The sequence below is a fragment of the Haliotis asinina genome, chromosome 10 (genome assembly GCF_037392515.1).
Source record: "Haliotis asinina isolate JCU_RB_2024 chromosome 10, JCU_Hal_asi_v2, whole genome shotgun sequence".
In the NCBI taxonomy this organism is placed as follows: Eukaryota; Metazoa; Mollusca; class Gastropoda; order Lepetellida; family Haliotidae; genus Haliotis; species Haliotis asinina.
Genome location: NC_090289.1, coordinates 18,858,358 through 18,877,127, shown reverse-complemented (window position 1 = coordinate 18,877,127; position 18,770 = coordinate 18,858,358). Strand labels below are relative to the sequence as shown.

The following is an 18,770-nucleotide window of genomic DNA, read 5'->3' as shown; positions in this document are numbered from 1 at the left end:
CCTATAAAGTTGGAAAAAAAAACGTGATGAAAAAAAAAGCCTACGAAATCGGAGATCAAATGATTCACTAAATTACTAAATTCACTAAAAGTAGTTAAAATAGCTGTGCTGCACTGTGCCCAAAATGCATGCGCAGTGAACAGATTCGCGGAGCTTGAGTATGAGGTCATGAGCAGTAGTCTAATCTTGGTTGTGTACACAAACAAGTAAATAATCTACTTGTTACATAAAAAAACTTGTTGATTGTGGGAAGCAGCCTCTGTCACAGAGAAAGCTCAATGTCTGGTTTATTGACACCTATATGTCTCCCTGCCTGTCTGCTAAACACAATACGCAATACAGAGCTTCAATCATTGACCATGTGCAATTTGAACTTATCAGGCTAAACGCCATCTACAAAATACATTGATTTATGACTCGTGCACCCAAGTCCTGTCTCTCCCACATTATGTAATTTGGCAGATGTGATACATGTACACATGACATGTTTTTATGTCTGTGCGTTGCAAACAAACTACATCCATTTTTCTCAGATGAGTGGATCTGACAGAAAATGGTGGACACTCTTCTTAGTGTCAAGTCCTGGTTTGTATTTGGATGAATGACAGTTTCAAGCCACGCAGTAGCTCACCATCTCTACAAAGGTGATTTTTGATTGAATTCAGAGAACATGTATTTACAAAACCCAACATCTCTATATACATTCTTTATGGATAACAACTTCTTCTCATGTATATGATTTTGTCTGACAACTGTATATGACCCCACACTGAAACGGTGCATCAAGTACAATAAAAGAAGTTGTTATCCATAAAGAATCTCACTTTCTTTTGACTCGCCATACCTCTAAAATGCCCATGTTTCTGTACACACAATGAGCCTTCAGTGTAACAGCAAATGAACAAGCCAATCGGAAGCCATCATTACACTTGAGTGCACACCCATCCGCTATGACTGGGTTCCGTCTCCCAAGGGCTTAATTTCAAGGGAAGTAAGCCTAAGTACAAAATACTGCACTTCTGAATCGCGACTGTAGGATTATTATTTCGTTTATTTGTCTTTTACAAGCAGCAATGTATATTATATGTCATGAATAAGTGATAATTGTGTTTTAATTACGTTTGATTTTTTGGTTGCATGTGACCTTTAAGGTTAACAACAGTTGATGTAAAACTAGTGGATCTGATAAACCCCAAACTCCACACAAACCTGATGAACTTTGGAGATTCTTTAGATTTTCATCTGATGTGTTTTCCTTGTTATCATCTTCATCTCGGTATTCATCATCAAAAGCCAGGAGCCTGTGCAAAATAGAACAGTACACATTGTATTGGTGGTTGCTATATAAACAAATTCTGCAACTTGCATCATGTCCCATATTGCTCCAGAGTTTCTAAACTTTGAACAATTACAACATAAGTCTTGGTTCTCAGGCACAGTCACATCATCTGTCACACGTTTCATTTAGATTTCCATCTATAAATATTCCACAATAATCAGCACATATTCCATATCTCCAACATAAAACCATACCAGAGAAATGCTTCAAAACTGTTAAAAACAAGACAAAACATTCCAACTACTTCCCTTTGAATCTGCACTCCTTAACTGCATATCTCATGTTATAGCTCAGACAACAGAAGCAGTTTTCATGAGCTTGGTATGTTGTTTGCAGTATGGTCAATGAAAACATTTCCAAATGTCTTGTCAGGGGAACCATTTATTTCATTAAGGGGCAAATCCCATACCCATCACTGAAAAATGAAAGGGTTGTCTAGAGAAGAGAGTGTGCTGTAATAACAAGAAAAATCCTTCGCTCATTTGTCTCACAGCACATTTGTTCGAATTCTTTTTAGCACCTATTTGACTGTATCAAAGTCAGCTTTTGAGTTAAAACATCTGTTAGATCATGATCAGTGGAAGATTTTCTTTGTACACATATTACAATTTACTTATGTAGTAACAGAACAAGTGGACAAAAATCATCTAATGCTATTAAGTGAAATTAGCATCTTTTGAATACACTGTATCAGGAAAAGGCACTGATCAAAGCGTTTGGTTTGTGTGAGTGTACAATATACATCAACCAGGTTAACTTGTGGGTTAACCTTGCAACTGATCTTGCATGTATGGTGTGTACGTAGGTTATAGTAAGATGGCATGATATGTATGTAGGGTACATTAAGATGGTATGGTATGGTATGTGTGTAGGGTATATTAAGATGGTATGGTATGGTATGTGTGTAGGGTATATTAAGATGGTATGGTATGTATGTAGGGTATGTTAAGATGGTATGGAATGCATTTAAGGTATATTAAGATGGTATGGTATGGTATGCACGTAGGGTATGTTATGTTAGGTATATGTGTAGGATATATTAAGATGGTATGGTATGTATGTAGGGTACACTAAGATGGTATGGTACGGTATGGTATGGTATGTGTGTAGGGTATATAAAGATGGTATTGGATGGTATCTAGGATATGTTAAGATGGTATGGTATGGTATGGTATGCATGTAGGGTATATTAAGAGGGTATGGTATAGTATGGTATGGTATGGTATGGTATAGTATGGTATGCATGAATGGTATGGTATGCACGTAGGATATGTTAATATGGTATGGTATGCATGTAGGATATGTTAAGATGGTATGGTATGGTATGGTATGGTATGGTATGTGTGTAGGGTATATTAAGATGGTATGGTATGGGATGCATGGCATGGCATGGCATGGCATGGCATGGCATGGCATGAATGTAGGGTATATTAAGAGGCATAAGATCTTTTGATCTGTATGAGCATGTTTTGATTTTGATTTGGTTTTGAAAACAAACAAACAAACAAATAAAACCTCCATTTACGGATTGAAATCTACTACAGTTATATGACATGACATATTCCAAACAGTACTAAACTACATCATTACAGCATGATCGTTCAGTTAAAGTAAATGTATCGTTAGGTTGTTTTTACGGAACTTATATTGCTTTGTGCTGCTTTTGTCTTAAATATATTTCAGTTCATCATCATGATGTCACAAAAGCCATGTCACTGTTTCCGAGGGGCTGGAATTGTGCTCTTATAATGATAAGTTTGAGTCAGTGATGAAAGTTGCTTCCTGCCTCAACCAACTCTACCTCTAATGACTGACAAATCTTGACCACTGAATAAATCTAAAACCTACACCATTTATCACAGAGACAGTGTCATCTCCATTTCATTGTCATGTCAGCAAAGTTGGTTACGTGGTGATTCTAACTGAAGCTAAATGGCAGTTTGGTGGTTATTTCAAAAGTAAACAATCCATGGTTATCATTTCTGCTGTTACAAATGTTCAGGTCCGTTCACTGTTGAGTCAATAAGTGGTGACCGAATATTTGTTACATGTTTGAAGTTTGTATAATGTTACATAAAAAGATGAGAGGTACTTCTATAACATTTCACTATGACCATCAATATATACATACTGAGGGAACCAAGTAAGGGAACACCACTTCATATCAGTGTTCCTGTATGTATTCTCAGATTTCAACCACAGCGCTATTCAAAACTGGTGATGAAAACTGGAAAGTATTAAACAAACACTTGAATGCTCGTGTGATCCTTTACCTGTTTCTCTCAGTACAGTATCAGAGTTTGTTTGACCCACAATATGCCGTAACGTGAGATGCTTCTTGTGATCTTATATACTGCAGGTACTGACCACCTGGAGGGTAAGGCCATACATGCATTTACCTATCAACTTCAGAGGTGGGGCCATGAGTAGGTTTTAAACATGGGACGCTCTCATTTCTTTTAACACTTTCTTCCTCATCTTCATCCTCCTCTACACTGTCATCCTCTTGAGAGCGAGTTTCTTCACTGCTCACACTTGCCACAGAAACAAACAGTGCAACAACAATGACAACAACAATCAACAACAACAACAACTAGTGTGATCACTAATGGAAGCAGCAGAAAGAGTACTAGAAATTTGGTGAGCATTGCACTAACAACACTATACCAGGACATTGTTGGTTGAAGAAAAAACGAATACAGTGAAGCCTCGTTAGTCTGGACGCCGACAATCTGGATGTCTCGCCTCCCGGATGATTTCAGCTTGTTACCAATCAATGCCTATATAATTTGCAACCATAATCCGGAAATTCAGTTTCCGGAACCGGACGCTAAAAAGGTGTAACCAATCAGTAAAACAAACAGTAAATCGCTTCACTGTTCGGACACTGTAAATGATGTTCACGAACCGTAACTGCGACTCCCGTCGATGTTTACATAACTTATTGCTCTGTCATTGGGAGCAATAAACACTGGGTGACATTGAGTCGACATGATAAACTCTTGTTAACTTTTGAGAAATGTCAATTAAGGGTTGTTGTTGTAATTAGACAAAAAGTCCCCGACAGAAGATGCTGTACATTCACAGTTTGTTTGACACTTGTATCAGCATGAAACGGGACTTTTCTACAAATTAGGACCGAACTACACATTGGCAACGAAAGCCACGCCTGGCGTTAAACGGTCGAAGGATAGAATAACTGTGGCATTGTGTGCCAATGCAACTGGAACTATCAAAATTAAGCCGTTTGTGATCGGCAAAGCAAGGAGACCGAGATGTTTTGGACGTGATTTCAACCCAGAAGTCTACGTGAGATACAGGCATAACACAAAGGCGTGGATGACAAGTGAGCTCTTCTGTGATTGGCTGAAGTATTTTGACAGGCAGATGCGGTCACGTGGACTTAAAGCGATTCTGTTACTAGATAATGCTGCAAGTCATAAATGTGCTTCGATGATGTTTATAATTTATTGTTATCCTTGCATTAAATATACATATATACATTAAATGCTCATTTGTTTTATTCAGTGTCGTGTCTTGTTTGATATAGTAAAGGGAAGCAACTCTTGCTGAAATTCAGTAGTCCGGATGATCCGCAATACGGACGAATTTGCTGAAAAACACAACTGTCCGGATTATCGAGGCTTCACTGTACATGCACATTTTAAAGCAATAGTACATATAAGGTTACTCGTTTACATACGAATTGCTGGTGAATCAAGCAGACAAGTAAAAGACTACAACATAAGTTGTCAGTTAACTAACATTCACACACTAAGCATATATTCTACCTAATAATAAAAAATACATCTTTTTGTTCCGTGTTTCCACAATCTAATAAACATGCAGGGTCGAGCAGTTACAGGTGCTGATTAAAAAACTTACTTCTCTGGATCAAACCCATCATTGTCAGTATCTTTCTGTGGTTCTTCATGCTTTTTTGGTGCATCTTCCAGAAGTTGCCTACTTGGTTCTGCAAGCTCCTGTCAAAATAAAAAGCCAGTAACCATATACATCTGGTAATTTATCAGTTCAAGTGTTTTACTTTGGTCTGATCAGTGATGACAAATGACAGCACATGACAAAAAATACACTCAGTCAATCATGTCTATCATCAAGTGCTCAAATGTCTAACATGTACAAACATATCCAGTTGATGTATTTAACGTGTCTCATAGTACTTAATACTATAACATAGCTGATATCAACTATCAACTCTTGACTTTCAGTGCCCTGGTTGCCTATCAACACTATCAGGCAACTAACAACATACCATCATGATGATATTAGCTTGTCCCAAAATGAGTCACGATACAAAAGTAGCTCATTTCCATTTTCTCAGATTCAAGATTAATTCAGCATTAACATTTCACTGAATCCTTAAACACTCCTGGTCAATCATACATGCAAACAAGAGTCATCAGAATATGACATATTCCCCTGCCCCAACATATTTGAAAGGACAAATCATATGACAGTTACCTGATGTTGTTTTAGAATCATTTCCATGGAAATCATGAAAAATATAAATGTTATATATATGTAAACAGCAAAAGGCACCACTTCAAAATCTGTCTCACACATCTGCCAAGACCTGTTGAGAGATATGAAATGATTTCGAGTTGTGCTCAGGAAAGGAAGTCCATCCCTCCCTTTTGAGACTAAATCCAAGTTGTTTCTATTGAAACAAGATAAATAAAAATGCCAAAAATTTGTAAACAGCAAATGGCACAACTTTGAGGTCTAGCTCACATATCTGCCAAGTTTAGCTGAAAGATATGAAAAGGTTTTTGAGTTGTGCTCCACAAACAAAGCCCTTCCCTCTCTTTTGAGACTAAGCATGAATCGTTTCCATGGAAACCCAGAAAAATAAAAATATCAAAAATCTGCAAATAGCAAAAGGCACTACTTCGAGATCTGTCTCACATATCTGCCACAACCTACTGAAAGATGTCAACTAGTTTCCGATTTTTGTTCCAGAAACAAAGCCCATCCCTCCCTTTTGAGACTAAGTCCGAATCGGGCCAATGGAAACCGGAAAAAATCAAAATGACAAAAATCTGCAAATAACAAAAGGCACAACTTTGAGGTCTGCCTCACATATCTGCCAAGTTGTGTTGGCAGATACACACACATCTACCGAGTTATGCTGCCAGATATTAAGAAGTTTTTGAGTACTGCTCCTGAAACGAAGTCCATCCTTCCATTTTGAGACAAATCCTAAACATTTCCATGGAAACCGAGAAAATAAGAAATCATAAAACCTGTAAATACCGAGAGGCACCACTTTAGGTTCAGGTTATTATATCTATCAATTTTGGTCTAAAAATATTGAAGGGTTTTTGAGTTATGCTCTGGAAACAAAATGATTACGGACGGACGAGGTGTCGACTATATCCCCCCGCATTACATGCTGGGGGGATAATAAATTGCAATAAAGACAACTTACATGCTAATGTCAATGCAGACCCCCCTGCCCCTTCCCATATTCTCATGCATAATGTTTAATATTTTTATGCAGTGGTTTCTTCCATATCTCAATTATGAAAACCAAATCTGATCACCTTGAACAATCAGGGGGTCATATCACTGGTTGAAACGAATTAGTGAAATTTAAATATCAATGACTCACCAATTTCTAAGGTGACAACTGACAACAGGCAAAAGATAAGGCCTTAACACAAAGGCCATGACAATAAAATACAAAAATTTAACAAGCATTGTCACTAAGGTGACATAGTCTGCGCACATTATCACAAACTTAACAAAAATCATCAGAAGATGACATATCCCCCCGGCCCCCACATATTTGAAAGGACAAATCATCTGACAGTTACTTATTTTGTTTTTAGACCAAGTCTGAATTGTTTCCATGGAATTCATGAAAAATATAAATGTCACAGATCTTTAATCAGAAAAAGTCACCATTTCAAGATCTGTCTCATATATCTGCCAAGATCTTTTGAAAGATATGAAATGGTTTTCGAGTTGTGCTCCAGAAACGAAGTCACCAACGTGTTCATGGAGAAGAGAAAATAATACATCATAAAAACATGTAAACAGCAAAAGGCACCACTTTGAGGTCTGCCACACATATCTATCAAGTAACACTGACAGATATTAAGAAGTTTTTGAGTTCTGCTCCACAAATGGAACACACCTCTCACTTTTGACAGTAAGTCCGAAACATTTCCATGGAAACTGATAAAATAATAAATCACAAAAACCTGTAAGTAGCAAAAGGCACCACTTTAGGTTCTGATTGATATATCTACCAAGTTTTGCAGAAAAACATTGAATAATTTTTGAGTTCTGCTCGGCAAACGAAGCCTATTCCTTCATTTTGAGACCATGTCTGAAACGTTTCCATGGAAACCGAGAAAATAAAAAATCACAAAAACCTGTACATAGCAAAAGGTACCACCTAAGCTTCTGACTGATATATCTACCAAGTTTTGCAGAAAAATATTGAACAGCTTTTGAGTTCTGCTCCGGAAACAAAACACACCTCTCACTTTTGAGACTATGTCTGAAACGTTTCCATGGAAACCGAGAAAATAACAAATGACAAAAACCTGTAAATACCAACAGGCACCACTATGGTTCTGATTGATATATCTACCAAGTTTTGCAGAAAAATACCGAACGGTTTTTGAGTTCTGCTCCAGAAACGAAGCCCATTCCACCCACCTTAAGAGTAACACCAAAATGTCCCATGGAAAAACAAAAAAAATATAAATGCCAAAAATCTGCAAATAGCAAAAGGCACAACCATAGGCTGAGATTGTTATATCTACCAAGTTTGGTCTAAAAATATTGAACGGTTTCTGAGTTATGCTCCGGAAACAAAATGATTACGGAGGGACAGATGGATGGACGGCCGGCCGGACGGACGGACGAGGCATCGACTATATCCCCTCGCATTACATGCCAGGGGGGTAAAAAGATATGAAAGTGAAGGTTGTAGTTTAAGATGAAGTAAAATGTCAACAAAAACATTACTCTCAAACTCTCTTGATATCTTGCACTGTTGTTGTTCAAACACAAAAACATTATGAAATAAAGTTGTAAGCCTACTATGTAATTAGCAAACAGCAGGCCAGCCGGCAGATGCTACTTCACACACTGAACTGACATGAATGTATGAAATATGGACAACATAGTAATAAAGGAATTGTTTGTAAAACAACATTCAACATAAGGCTTGAAAATCTATGTTCGATTATATAAATTTGTCAGTGAAGCAGTCTTCATTGGAGTCAAGTGTGGAAAATTGTATGTAACAAGTTTAACATGCAGTTTAACATGCTGGAATCTTCAAAGTGTTGCCATGACACTGCAAATTGACTGAAGGTTGACTGGGCCCTGCAACTTCTCTCAATAAAGCTTGGTGCTGTTTCTTTATGAAGAAAATCCAGAGAACAGTTCTTGAGAGATCTTGTTGACAAGATAAAACGCTTAAGTCCCCTTCTGACCGTGAGAAAGTCAAGGTCACCAAACCTGACTGAGACCTTTCTTTTACTGTGATAAACCTAGTTACCAAATATGAAAGGAATCTAGTATACAGTTCGTAAGATATTCCAATCCGTATGTATGTACGGACGGACGGACAGACGAAGCCTAATACTATATCCAATTCCATAATTATATGGAAAGTGAAGGTTCAAAGGGAGGTAACTCTCATAATTTTGAACTGGTAGTTAATGCCTTTTTGCATGGTACAAAGTGAAAATCTAAGTCTTCTAACAAGTGCACTGTGCACTCATGCCAGTTACAGATGGGGCAGGCATAGTTATATTTACAAAATAATACGTCACTACAGAAGTTTCTTGGAAAAGATTTGGCTTTGCTTTACCTACAATGAAGAGGCACTTTCCGAATTCTGCCTGATTGGAACTGAAGAAGGAAACTGCTCATTTGCAGAGGAAAATAATGTTTCTAAATACACATAAAAAAATTCTGCAACCAAAACGTTTTGTGTCCAAACTGTTTGAGAGGCTTTTTAGAAGTTATAAACTATAGGTATGACAAGTGTTTATGGATGATCACCTCCTGCATTGCACACCAACGTTTTGGAACAGATGCTTGAATCGCTTTCCAGCATGAGGTGGTGAATGAGTACAGCAGGACATAGGAAACATTACGGCTAGCAAAGACAATGGATGATAAAACATTGATACGTTTTTTCAATTCCAAATTCACACCAAGTTGAGAGAATATCAGCAAGCTGCTTGGTGCTAACAGTTGTTCAAGGGCTGATATGGTGTACTTTTCAGTTCATTGTAATATACCGGTAAACAGCATTGGTCCTTTCCCACTGAACTTGCCTTAAATAATGAGGAATTTACACATTGTGGATCAAAGAAAAAAAAATATAACATGGCCACACTTTCAGTCAACATAAATATCAAACATGAGCCTTCAGAAGATCCAAAGGCTTTCATTAGAGACAGATATATGACAAACCTTCAGCATGCTGAACTCATAATGCTGATATCCTTTAAAGCTCTCTGCAACTGCTGACATGGTACGCGATGTTTTCTCCCAGAAATGTAGTAGTGTTGACTGGTAGTTGGCAAGGACATGAGAGAACATATTGCATCGACTGGCTGCAAGGAGGTCCACTTTCTGCATTACATCCAGTTTCAATTTGTCAAACCTAGCTTTTGTTTTGCGTACTTGGCCCTGGACCTGTGAAGTAAAACATGAAACAATAGTGATCTTAGGAGTGAAAAACAAAACAGAAGTCAAAGTAGGTCTTTATAACATTTTATTCACAGAGAAGAAGTTTAACACTGACGCTCTTTGTTAAATAGCTTTTTGCCTTTGAGTATATCATAAATAAACAAACAAATTTGGAACAAATTCTCGGATCTCACAATATGCATTTATAGAGTGGTTGGAAGGGACAGAATCAACCTATGTAAATGACAACTGGTGATAGTTTAATCACTATGGGTTATTAAAACAGCACTTATGTAAGGACTGATTCTAAAGATGTCTTTGCACAACTCAAATGAACTCAAAACGATTTGGGTGGCACATGTGTTCTGTATCTTCATGCAGGTTGTTCACCTTCTGAATGACAATGTAGCTTTGAACAAGCGGATGGTAAGCCATTCAGCCATGACTTCTAACTGTCATGGGTTATCAATAATATGGTTCAACAGGATCTGAAACATGTCCAGCAGACGGACATCAGGGCCATCAGCTTTTCACGAAATTCGTCGAGAACGAGAAGAGAAAACGAATGCCAATGGCCCTGATCTCTGAAAGTAATAGCTAATCCATTGGGGAATGCTGAATCTTGGTTGAGATGAAGCATCTCCTATTATGTTCTGCATTCTCTCAAATGTGCCTTGTGATGTGAAGTGAACTGATCAGCTTGAAGAAATGGATTGTTGAACTTTGAAGGCACTACCAATGAGCTGTCTGAATGATAATCCAGTGGACTATTGCTAACACCATGTTGTCATGGCGTAACTTTCATACATCTGCATACCACTATCCGGCTTGCTGTTTCAAAACATCCAAAACTGATGACTGAAGCATCGACGTGCCTGTCCTTCTTCAAGACTTCTTTCAAGACCATGATGTAATGGTAAAACAATGACTTTGTAATTGTTACTCTGTAGGAATAGTTACACAAGATGGGGTCTCAGTTGAAGTTGTAATTTATCTCTCTGTGTGAGCACATGTGCCAATGTCAAATAGGGTACAATATTTACAACACTGTCGGAGAGATGGGCACTGACAATTAGAGTTGGGTACTGCCAAAATTTACATATTGTGATATATTGTGAAAGTGTAACACATGCTTTGAAGTAATGCGACTATTGCTTCCTTCCATTTGAAACAATGCCACTTGCCACTGTCAGATGTGATAGTTCAAGAGATCAACTGAAAACATTCCTAAATTGAAGACTTGCTCTAAAGCTTGGAAAAAACATCTTCAGCAACGCTCAACATTTTGGTTTGTTTGGAAATTGCTGATCGTATCAGGTGAACCGGTTCGCAAAAAATGTACCGCAATATAGCCTATTGTGAGGTTCAAATTGCAATATACTGGTTAGCCAGTTCTATTGCCTACCCCTGCTGACCAAGTCCAGATGTGAAAAACAAGATTGACCATGAAGTCTCCTGGTCAATGCGGAAACATGGTCATACTGCAAAGTAGTGTAACGAAAATCTTCAGGTTGAAGATCATAAGGAGTACTCACTGCTTTCCACTGGGACAAACCAAATTTGAGAACAGAGCCCACTGGTTATGACATTAGGACCCAAGTTCTCGATTGCATGTTTGGTTAGAAATGGACCAATTGGTCTTTGATGATTGGAACATTGGTATGTCCAGTTGTTAGCTAAAAACCTAATTGTTACCCCTACTGGTATTCATTTTAGAGGACAAATGTTGGCAAAAGGTCCTAACTGTAACAGAGAAGCTTAAGATAAGACTTTGGAATCACTGTCAAAACAAAGACGCAGTGGCATGGTGAACTCAATGGCATGGTGAACTCAATTTAACTAATTCTCACATTATTGAACCATATTTATGCGACTAATTGTTTGTTGACAACGCATTGAACATGTCTGCAAAATGTTTCTTATGGTGAGTACAGTTCAAGACCGAAATAAAACATTTATATGACTTGGTGATCTTGGGACTAATTTCGAGATATTTTGTGTGCGTGCGTGCGTGTGTGCAAATACAAAAAATAATGATATATACATATAGGAAGAGGATGGTAGTGGAAATTAGGTTTGAGATACAGGGGCAGTATTCATAAAAGAACTTAATTAGAAAAGAAACTAAGTTTTTCACTCTTTCTGACTTAAGTTTTGGCTTAAGGTTTAACTAGAAGGTGTTTGACTTAAGTCAGTAAACCACATGGCTGTCGTAGCAACAAAGTGTTGTTCGTTTCACCAAAGAAGGCGGTCTCGTTGAATACAGTAATGAAAAACTAATTCAGAGATTCCATCTCGAGTAATTCTTCTTTCCACTGCTTTTCATATTCTTCCACTTTTTTTCGATTTCTTCTTTGGCCCTATTCTCTAAGCCCACAGCATTTAGGCTGTCAGTTACACTCTGAAAATGATTCATTCTATTAAACTCACATTCTTTTTAGAATCCCATGTGATAATATTTATTACATTTTATGACAGTGAATCTTAGAAAAAAACAATTAAATACGTTTTTGAAAATCACTGAACCAAGACCGCCAGAAAATAAAGGTAACAAGTGATAAAGCAATTCAGTTCAATCATTGTGAAATATATAACGTTCAATTAATAGGTTACTGTTCTCTAAGCGAGTGAGTTAATATTTAATGTCACAACGGCCATATTTCAGCCATATTGTAAGATAAGATATGACTTAGAAATGGAACATATAAATATTCTAAAAACCTGTCAACAAAGGACAGTAAAACAACTAGATCATCACAGACAGATATTTAAAACTAATAATTATATCTAAAACAGTTTAACTATAGAGGACGATATACAATATCAAAATGGGTTATAGATCGCCAACAACTGAAGGTAGATCACCATGCTACCTGCATGGACCCTACCTGGATTTACACCATCCCTTCAACCACTGCCAAGTGTAGGAAAACATAGCCAAATCAACATAACAAATATACTACGTTTTGGAAAATTGGTAAGTTTAAATTTGACTTTGAAAGTTTTGGGTCTTACATACCCTCTCAGGGGGACAATAATTTTACAATACCTTAACTCCCTTCAAGGATACAGCCACTACCAATCGCAGTTGCTAATTTATACTACCATTTATCATGTTTATAAAACAAGTTATCTATATACAAAACACATTGTTCAAACTTTATTTACCAATTCTATTTCTTTTAAAAACCAAATATTAAATGATGATTTACATTATTAAAAAGATCCTTCATTGTTTTAACACTGAAATATTTATCCCTGGTGATGGGTTCTCTAATAATTCTTACAGCAGAAAGTAATAAATGATTTCGTAGATGTGTAAATGACCAGAGTTTTTACAAATGACTAAGCATGGACACATGGTCAGGGATCTGTGAACACATTTATCTTTATGTCGTCAACATATTTTAAAAAGAAAGGATCTGTTTTGTTAGGAAGACTTTAGAGACTTAACAAAAATCCTCTATCCTCTACATAACAATCTTCACATAAAGAGAGTCTGATATATTTATTGGAACAACAACATCTTACATGGAATAATATTGGTCCTTACTTTAAACTGAAACAAACATTATAAATTAGTGATACCATGGTTTGTCCATATCACAGTAAGATAATTGTTATTTTCACTTGTATTAAGTCTGTGCAGCAGTAATGTTTATCATGTCAATACTTAAACACATTGTTTTTAACCAAAAAAATTCCGAAGAGACATAACATTTACAGATCATACAGATCTATACTTCAATATTCATTAAAAAATATACTTTTACTAACACTTCTCAAATGCATTAAATGGTGCCTGTGAAGTGCTATACAAAGGAATGATATTGAAGGTTTGTACAACTTTCAGTTGTACAAATTGCAAGAAGTTCTCCGACCAAGCCTAATTCAACGTTCTTATTCACATTGAATAGAATCACCTGCCACGCCTCCTGAGCCCGTCTGTTTGCCAAGGTAAAACCTGGCCTAATTTCCCCCCCTGTCACAGTCTTCCTTTGCTTCACAAGTTCTGATAACTGCAAACATTCGTCTCTACTCCAGTTACGTTTTCTTTTCTTTGCATCGTGCATATCAGTTTCTGCCATTTTGACCACAGTGTTGTTGTCTGTGATACAATGACAGAAGGGAATCGCCGAATCACTTTATGTTTTCTTGCATTAAAGAGTTCCACCCGAAGTTTTCAGTCAATGGTGTTTCCCATTAGCAATGATGCACACGCGCATCAGTCAAGAACTTAAGTTTATGATCGACTTAAACTCCGACTAAGCTAAGTTTTTGACCAAGTCACTTTATGAATGTGAGCTAAGTAAATTTTTAAATACTTATCAAAACTTATGAAAAATCTTAGACTTTCGTAGAATACCACCCCAGGAGTTTGAGATCTAGGGAGATTACTGTATATCACACCTGTTAATGTGTGTAGGCAGTAGAGACAACCAAGGCAGCTGGAAGATGTGCACACTACAGTCATCCAAGAACAGGAATGAAGCTGGAGCTAAGGCCGTAACGAGTGCAGAATTTATCATTGATAAAGTTGTAATATGTCAGATGTGAGTCTCCTCACATCTCAGTGGATTCTCAAGCTGAAAAGATGGACTAAATAATAAAGAGAGTGTGTCACACTAATCTTATCGAGGTAAGATCCTTCACAACTTTCAACAACAGAGGTGTGTGGATCATCATCATTGTGCAGTTGATGAGTTAATATAAGCTGGACATTCCATCAGTGTCTTCTAAACCCTGATTTAAAGCAATGGCAAAATTTAAATAGTATTTAATAGTTATATAAGAAACTCCTTGATGAATGTTTATGAAAGGTTTGAAAATTGGTTTCTGTTAATGCTCTTGTGAACATTTTATTCTGTGTGAATTCCTACATTTGATACTTTGCACAGATGACAACAAACAGTGATGTAATGGCTTCTCCAAAACCAGTGACAGCTATCACAAGCTGTAACCATTCTTACAACTTTGTAAGAATTTTCAACTATTTCCCCCAGCCAAAAATATGAGATGTTCAGGGAAGGAATAAGGACCATATTGATTTTGTTCATTTATACATACTTTTGCTATACCCTCATTGCAGTCAGATTTGTTATCAAACCTTACCTTACGGAACTTTTCAAGCTGTTTATAGGTGTCAGGATCTAATTCTTCAGAAACATTCTTCATCCAGAGCAGAGCTCCTCTGTATTCTGTGCGTGCTCCCTCCATTCGATTTATAGTGACAAGCGTGTCTGATATTGCCCTATATCGGAACGTTTCTACCTCCTGGTACAGTCGCACTAAAGGAACACGTAATGCCAACCTGTGAAAAAGAAAACTGATGATCACTTCCGACAATTCAGAAATTCATCTTCAGTGGATGAATTTACACTTCAATAAAGATAGAAACTGAGGTCAAGCATCAAACAATAGTTCTCCTTGTATAGAATTCTAAGAATTATAACAACCCATATCAATTATAGACAGTATTCAGGCAATATCACACATTAAAATATTTAGGTGTTTAACAAATTTTTATCCTCATCACTGTCTGCCAGTGATTTTAAGTTGCCAAGATCATGGCACATCCTGCTGAATATATCCAATATCTACAAAGAATGAGAGCCTCAAACCACCACTGCATCCACCAGACGCAGTTGTATCAGGGAATGTGGGAGGGACTACTTCCATATGCAATACATTTTTAGAACTTTCCACAATGATAGAGCTTGTTTGATAATTCCTTCAGAATACATTCTCCTACACTGTGGTCAACATAAACCAGCGGGAATATCTAGCACATAGTGTTCCAAGATTGATGACAATCTATATATGCACCTTGAGACTTGCACTGTAAATACGTGTCAACGTGAAGGTCCAGGGGTAGAATAGACCTTCAGCAACCCATGCTTGACATAAAAGGCGACTATGCTTGTCATAAGAGGCGACTAACGGGATCGGGTGGTCAGGCTAGCTGACTTGGTTGGCACGTCGTTCGTTCCCAATTGCGCAGATCGATGCTCATGTTGGATTGTCTGGTCCAGATTCGATTATTTTCAGACTGCCACCATATAGCTGGAATATTGCGGAGTGCAGCGTAAAACTAAACTCACTCACTCATTCACTCACTGTAAATACTTGTCACACTAGCATTCTCTTGATGTAACTTCCCATCTAGGAGTCTTCTGAAATCATTTTCAGTTGTGTTGATGTCCCTTCAATCACAAAGGGTGATCTCATATGTTACCAGATAAGTCACTTGCAGCAGTATTAGGCAGAGGACTACAGAAATGGGCTCCATATACTGCAGACATGTGAGGAATTGAACCCAGGCCTTTGGTATGATGTTTTAACTACTTAGCTATGGCACTGTCTCCATAGCGTGGGTAATGACAGCTGAAGTAAAGCAGTATCCTACAAATGTTCAATGTTGCTATGTTTTTCTCCGGTCAATAGTGGAGAAAGCCATGGGCCTGCTTGAGGATGGTTAAACGTATGCGGATGTCAGGCATGAAAGTGAAGGTTGTGTAAAGTAAATAAATCTCAACAGGTCAGACAATGGAGGTCACAATGAAGTGGTAGGAAACAAATCTTCCATGACAAGAGGAGACATGGAAATCCAACATTGTTGCTTAACCTTTGAAGATGGCTACACAGTCCCCAACTTATCTCAAGATTCAGGGGAAAAGTAGCAGCCAGGACGAAAATACATGTGCAAATATCCATCAGTCTAAAGACTGGGATTCCGGATGAGAACCTGTTGTTATAATTTAACAGGTCTGTTTCCTTGATCGTTCTTTCAACAAATGAGCAGCATACATCTCGATACATACGTTACCATATAGTTATGCTCTTTCACATAACAAAAACCTACAACTAACCCAAATGTCACTGCAAATATATTAACTATGTCTGATAAGCTACTAAAGTAGCTTTCATTTGTACATCAATCCTTTAATCCCATTAAACAAAAATTCATTTTAATTTTCATATAATTCAGAGAGGAGGCCATTTCTTTACCAACACATAGGTCTTTATGTGAAAACAAAACATCATTAAATAACACTGACAGCCAGTTTACGTACTGATGTTTTAAAAATACCCAAGTTTCTGGCTTCCAATGATATGATCTTTGCAATTGAAACCTTCAGCAAGTGTTGTTACCAACATTACCATCTGTAACATATGTATCAGTTACTTAAGCATGCCTTGATCGAAAACTGGACCACCACATGATCCCTTTCCTGTTTGTTATGATGGTAGTGAAAACACAATGATATTTTATTAAGAATTACACTTTGAAACAAGTTTAACATGACATCTTAATTATGCATACCAGGTACAACCACCTGAATTTTAAACAACAATACCTCGTAAAACTGATATTTCAATACTGGAAATATGTGTTGTCGGTATAATGTTTTGCAAGAAGTGGCATACAAATGAAGTAATTATTGGCACGGCAACATATGTATTGCTTGATTCCTATGCATCTTGCTTATGATGCTGAAAATTATTTTTTTCCACTACTGAACTATAGCTATAGTGAAAACCTGTCATAATTAAATTGGTAAATGTTTTGAGCATAAATCATTGATACTGTACTTACCTCAAACCAGAAAGGTACACTGCAACACTGTCATATAGAGAAACACACAATGTGTGTATCCAAAGTTTGGAAACATTCAACACTCTATAACTATTCTGATTTGGATGGTTTGGCTTCTTATTCTCACTTGAATGGTGCATGATAAGTATGTTGATCTTTAATAACTTAATCTGAAACCCAAACTGCAATTTCAAACTGACAGTATTAACTTTCGTCAATTGTTTCCGACAAGGCGACAGTATCATATGTATGCATTTTGCCAACTTTGAATTTTCCTGCATTGCTAATATAATACAAGGTCATAATGCCTGAAACAGTATTTAATGCATAGGGCAAATATATCACCTTCCTAAATGAGGCTTCAACATTGCAAAAGCTACTGGAAAAGGCCAAGTTTGAACTGCTGATTAAATTATGTGGTGGTAGGAAGGACAACTATCACAGAGATTTGTGGGTTTATTTGCAGCTCAAAATGGGCTTACACAGCCAACATGGCGAGACAGTGGCCATGTGCTCTCAACTCCCAGACCAAGGGCAATGAGAGTTATCTCCCTTACGTTAATAGTACTGGGGCCCTTTTGGGGATAGGGGCCTATTCAGGGTTGTACAGTTCATAGTGGAATAGCTGATACCACATCCCCCTTTGTAAGAATGGAACACTTAATCAGTGAACAAGCCAGAAATAATGAGTAACCTAATGTGCACTTGGCTGTGTATGAAATAATCACACAAAATAAACTTTATGCTAAGTTGCAACTATAATTAAACGTCCATAAGCTGAAAAAGAACACTAGGATATATTTATCTTATGCCTTCCACTTTCAACTGCAAAGTCACTAGTTTGGCTTGTCACACACTACACTACACTACACTACAGGTCAAGTCTGTTTGGCTTGATGGACACCCTTCCTGATCTGGTGACTGTACAGTTTGGAGGCATGTCACTGCTTGACTGTGTCTGTGTCTGTGTGGAGACTGGAGAATGAGTTAGTTCTGCGTGATGTGCAGTTGACTGTTGTGGTGGCAACAAGACAAGATGTTTTCGATTTCTTCTCAGGAGACTGTCACCAGACTTCACATAGTAAGAACGTTGTGTGTTTGCTTTCTTGTATACTTCGGCTTCCCGAATTGCTTCAGGGTCACGGACTA

At 37.4% G+C, this 18,770-nt stretch overlaps 1 protein-coding gene across 3 annotated transcripts in view; it reads right to left on the bottom strand.

Annotated features, from left to right (window-relative positions):
* The window catches only part of LOC137299183 (islet cell autoantigen 1-like), a 129,407-nt gene that overhangs the window by 71,044 nt on the left and 39,593 nt on the right, over nucleotides 1–18,770 (bottom strand). The window contains exons 6-10 of one of the 3 annotated variants that reach the window (XM_067831754.1): nucleotides 15,137–15,335; nucleotides 9,806–10,030; nucleotides 5,225–5,322; nucleotides 3,739–3,873; nucleotides 1,210–1,301 (exon numbers count right to left, since the gene is read on the bottom strand). In XM_067831754.1, the coding sequence (XP_067687855.1) occupies nucleotides 1,210–1,301; nucleotides 3,739–3,873; nucleotides 5,225–5,322; nucleotides 9,806–10,030; nucleotides 15,137–15,335 (749 nt within the window). The remainder of the gene's footprint in view (nucleotides 1–1,209; nucleotides 1,302–3,738; nucleotides 3,874–5,224; nucleotides 5,323–9,805; nucleotides 10,031–15,136; nucleotides 15,336–18,770) is intronic. The other 2 variants (XM_067831755.1, XM_067831756.1) reach the window with 2 other exon arrangements.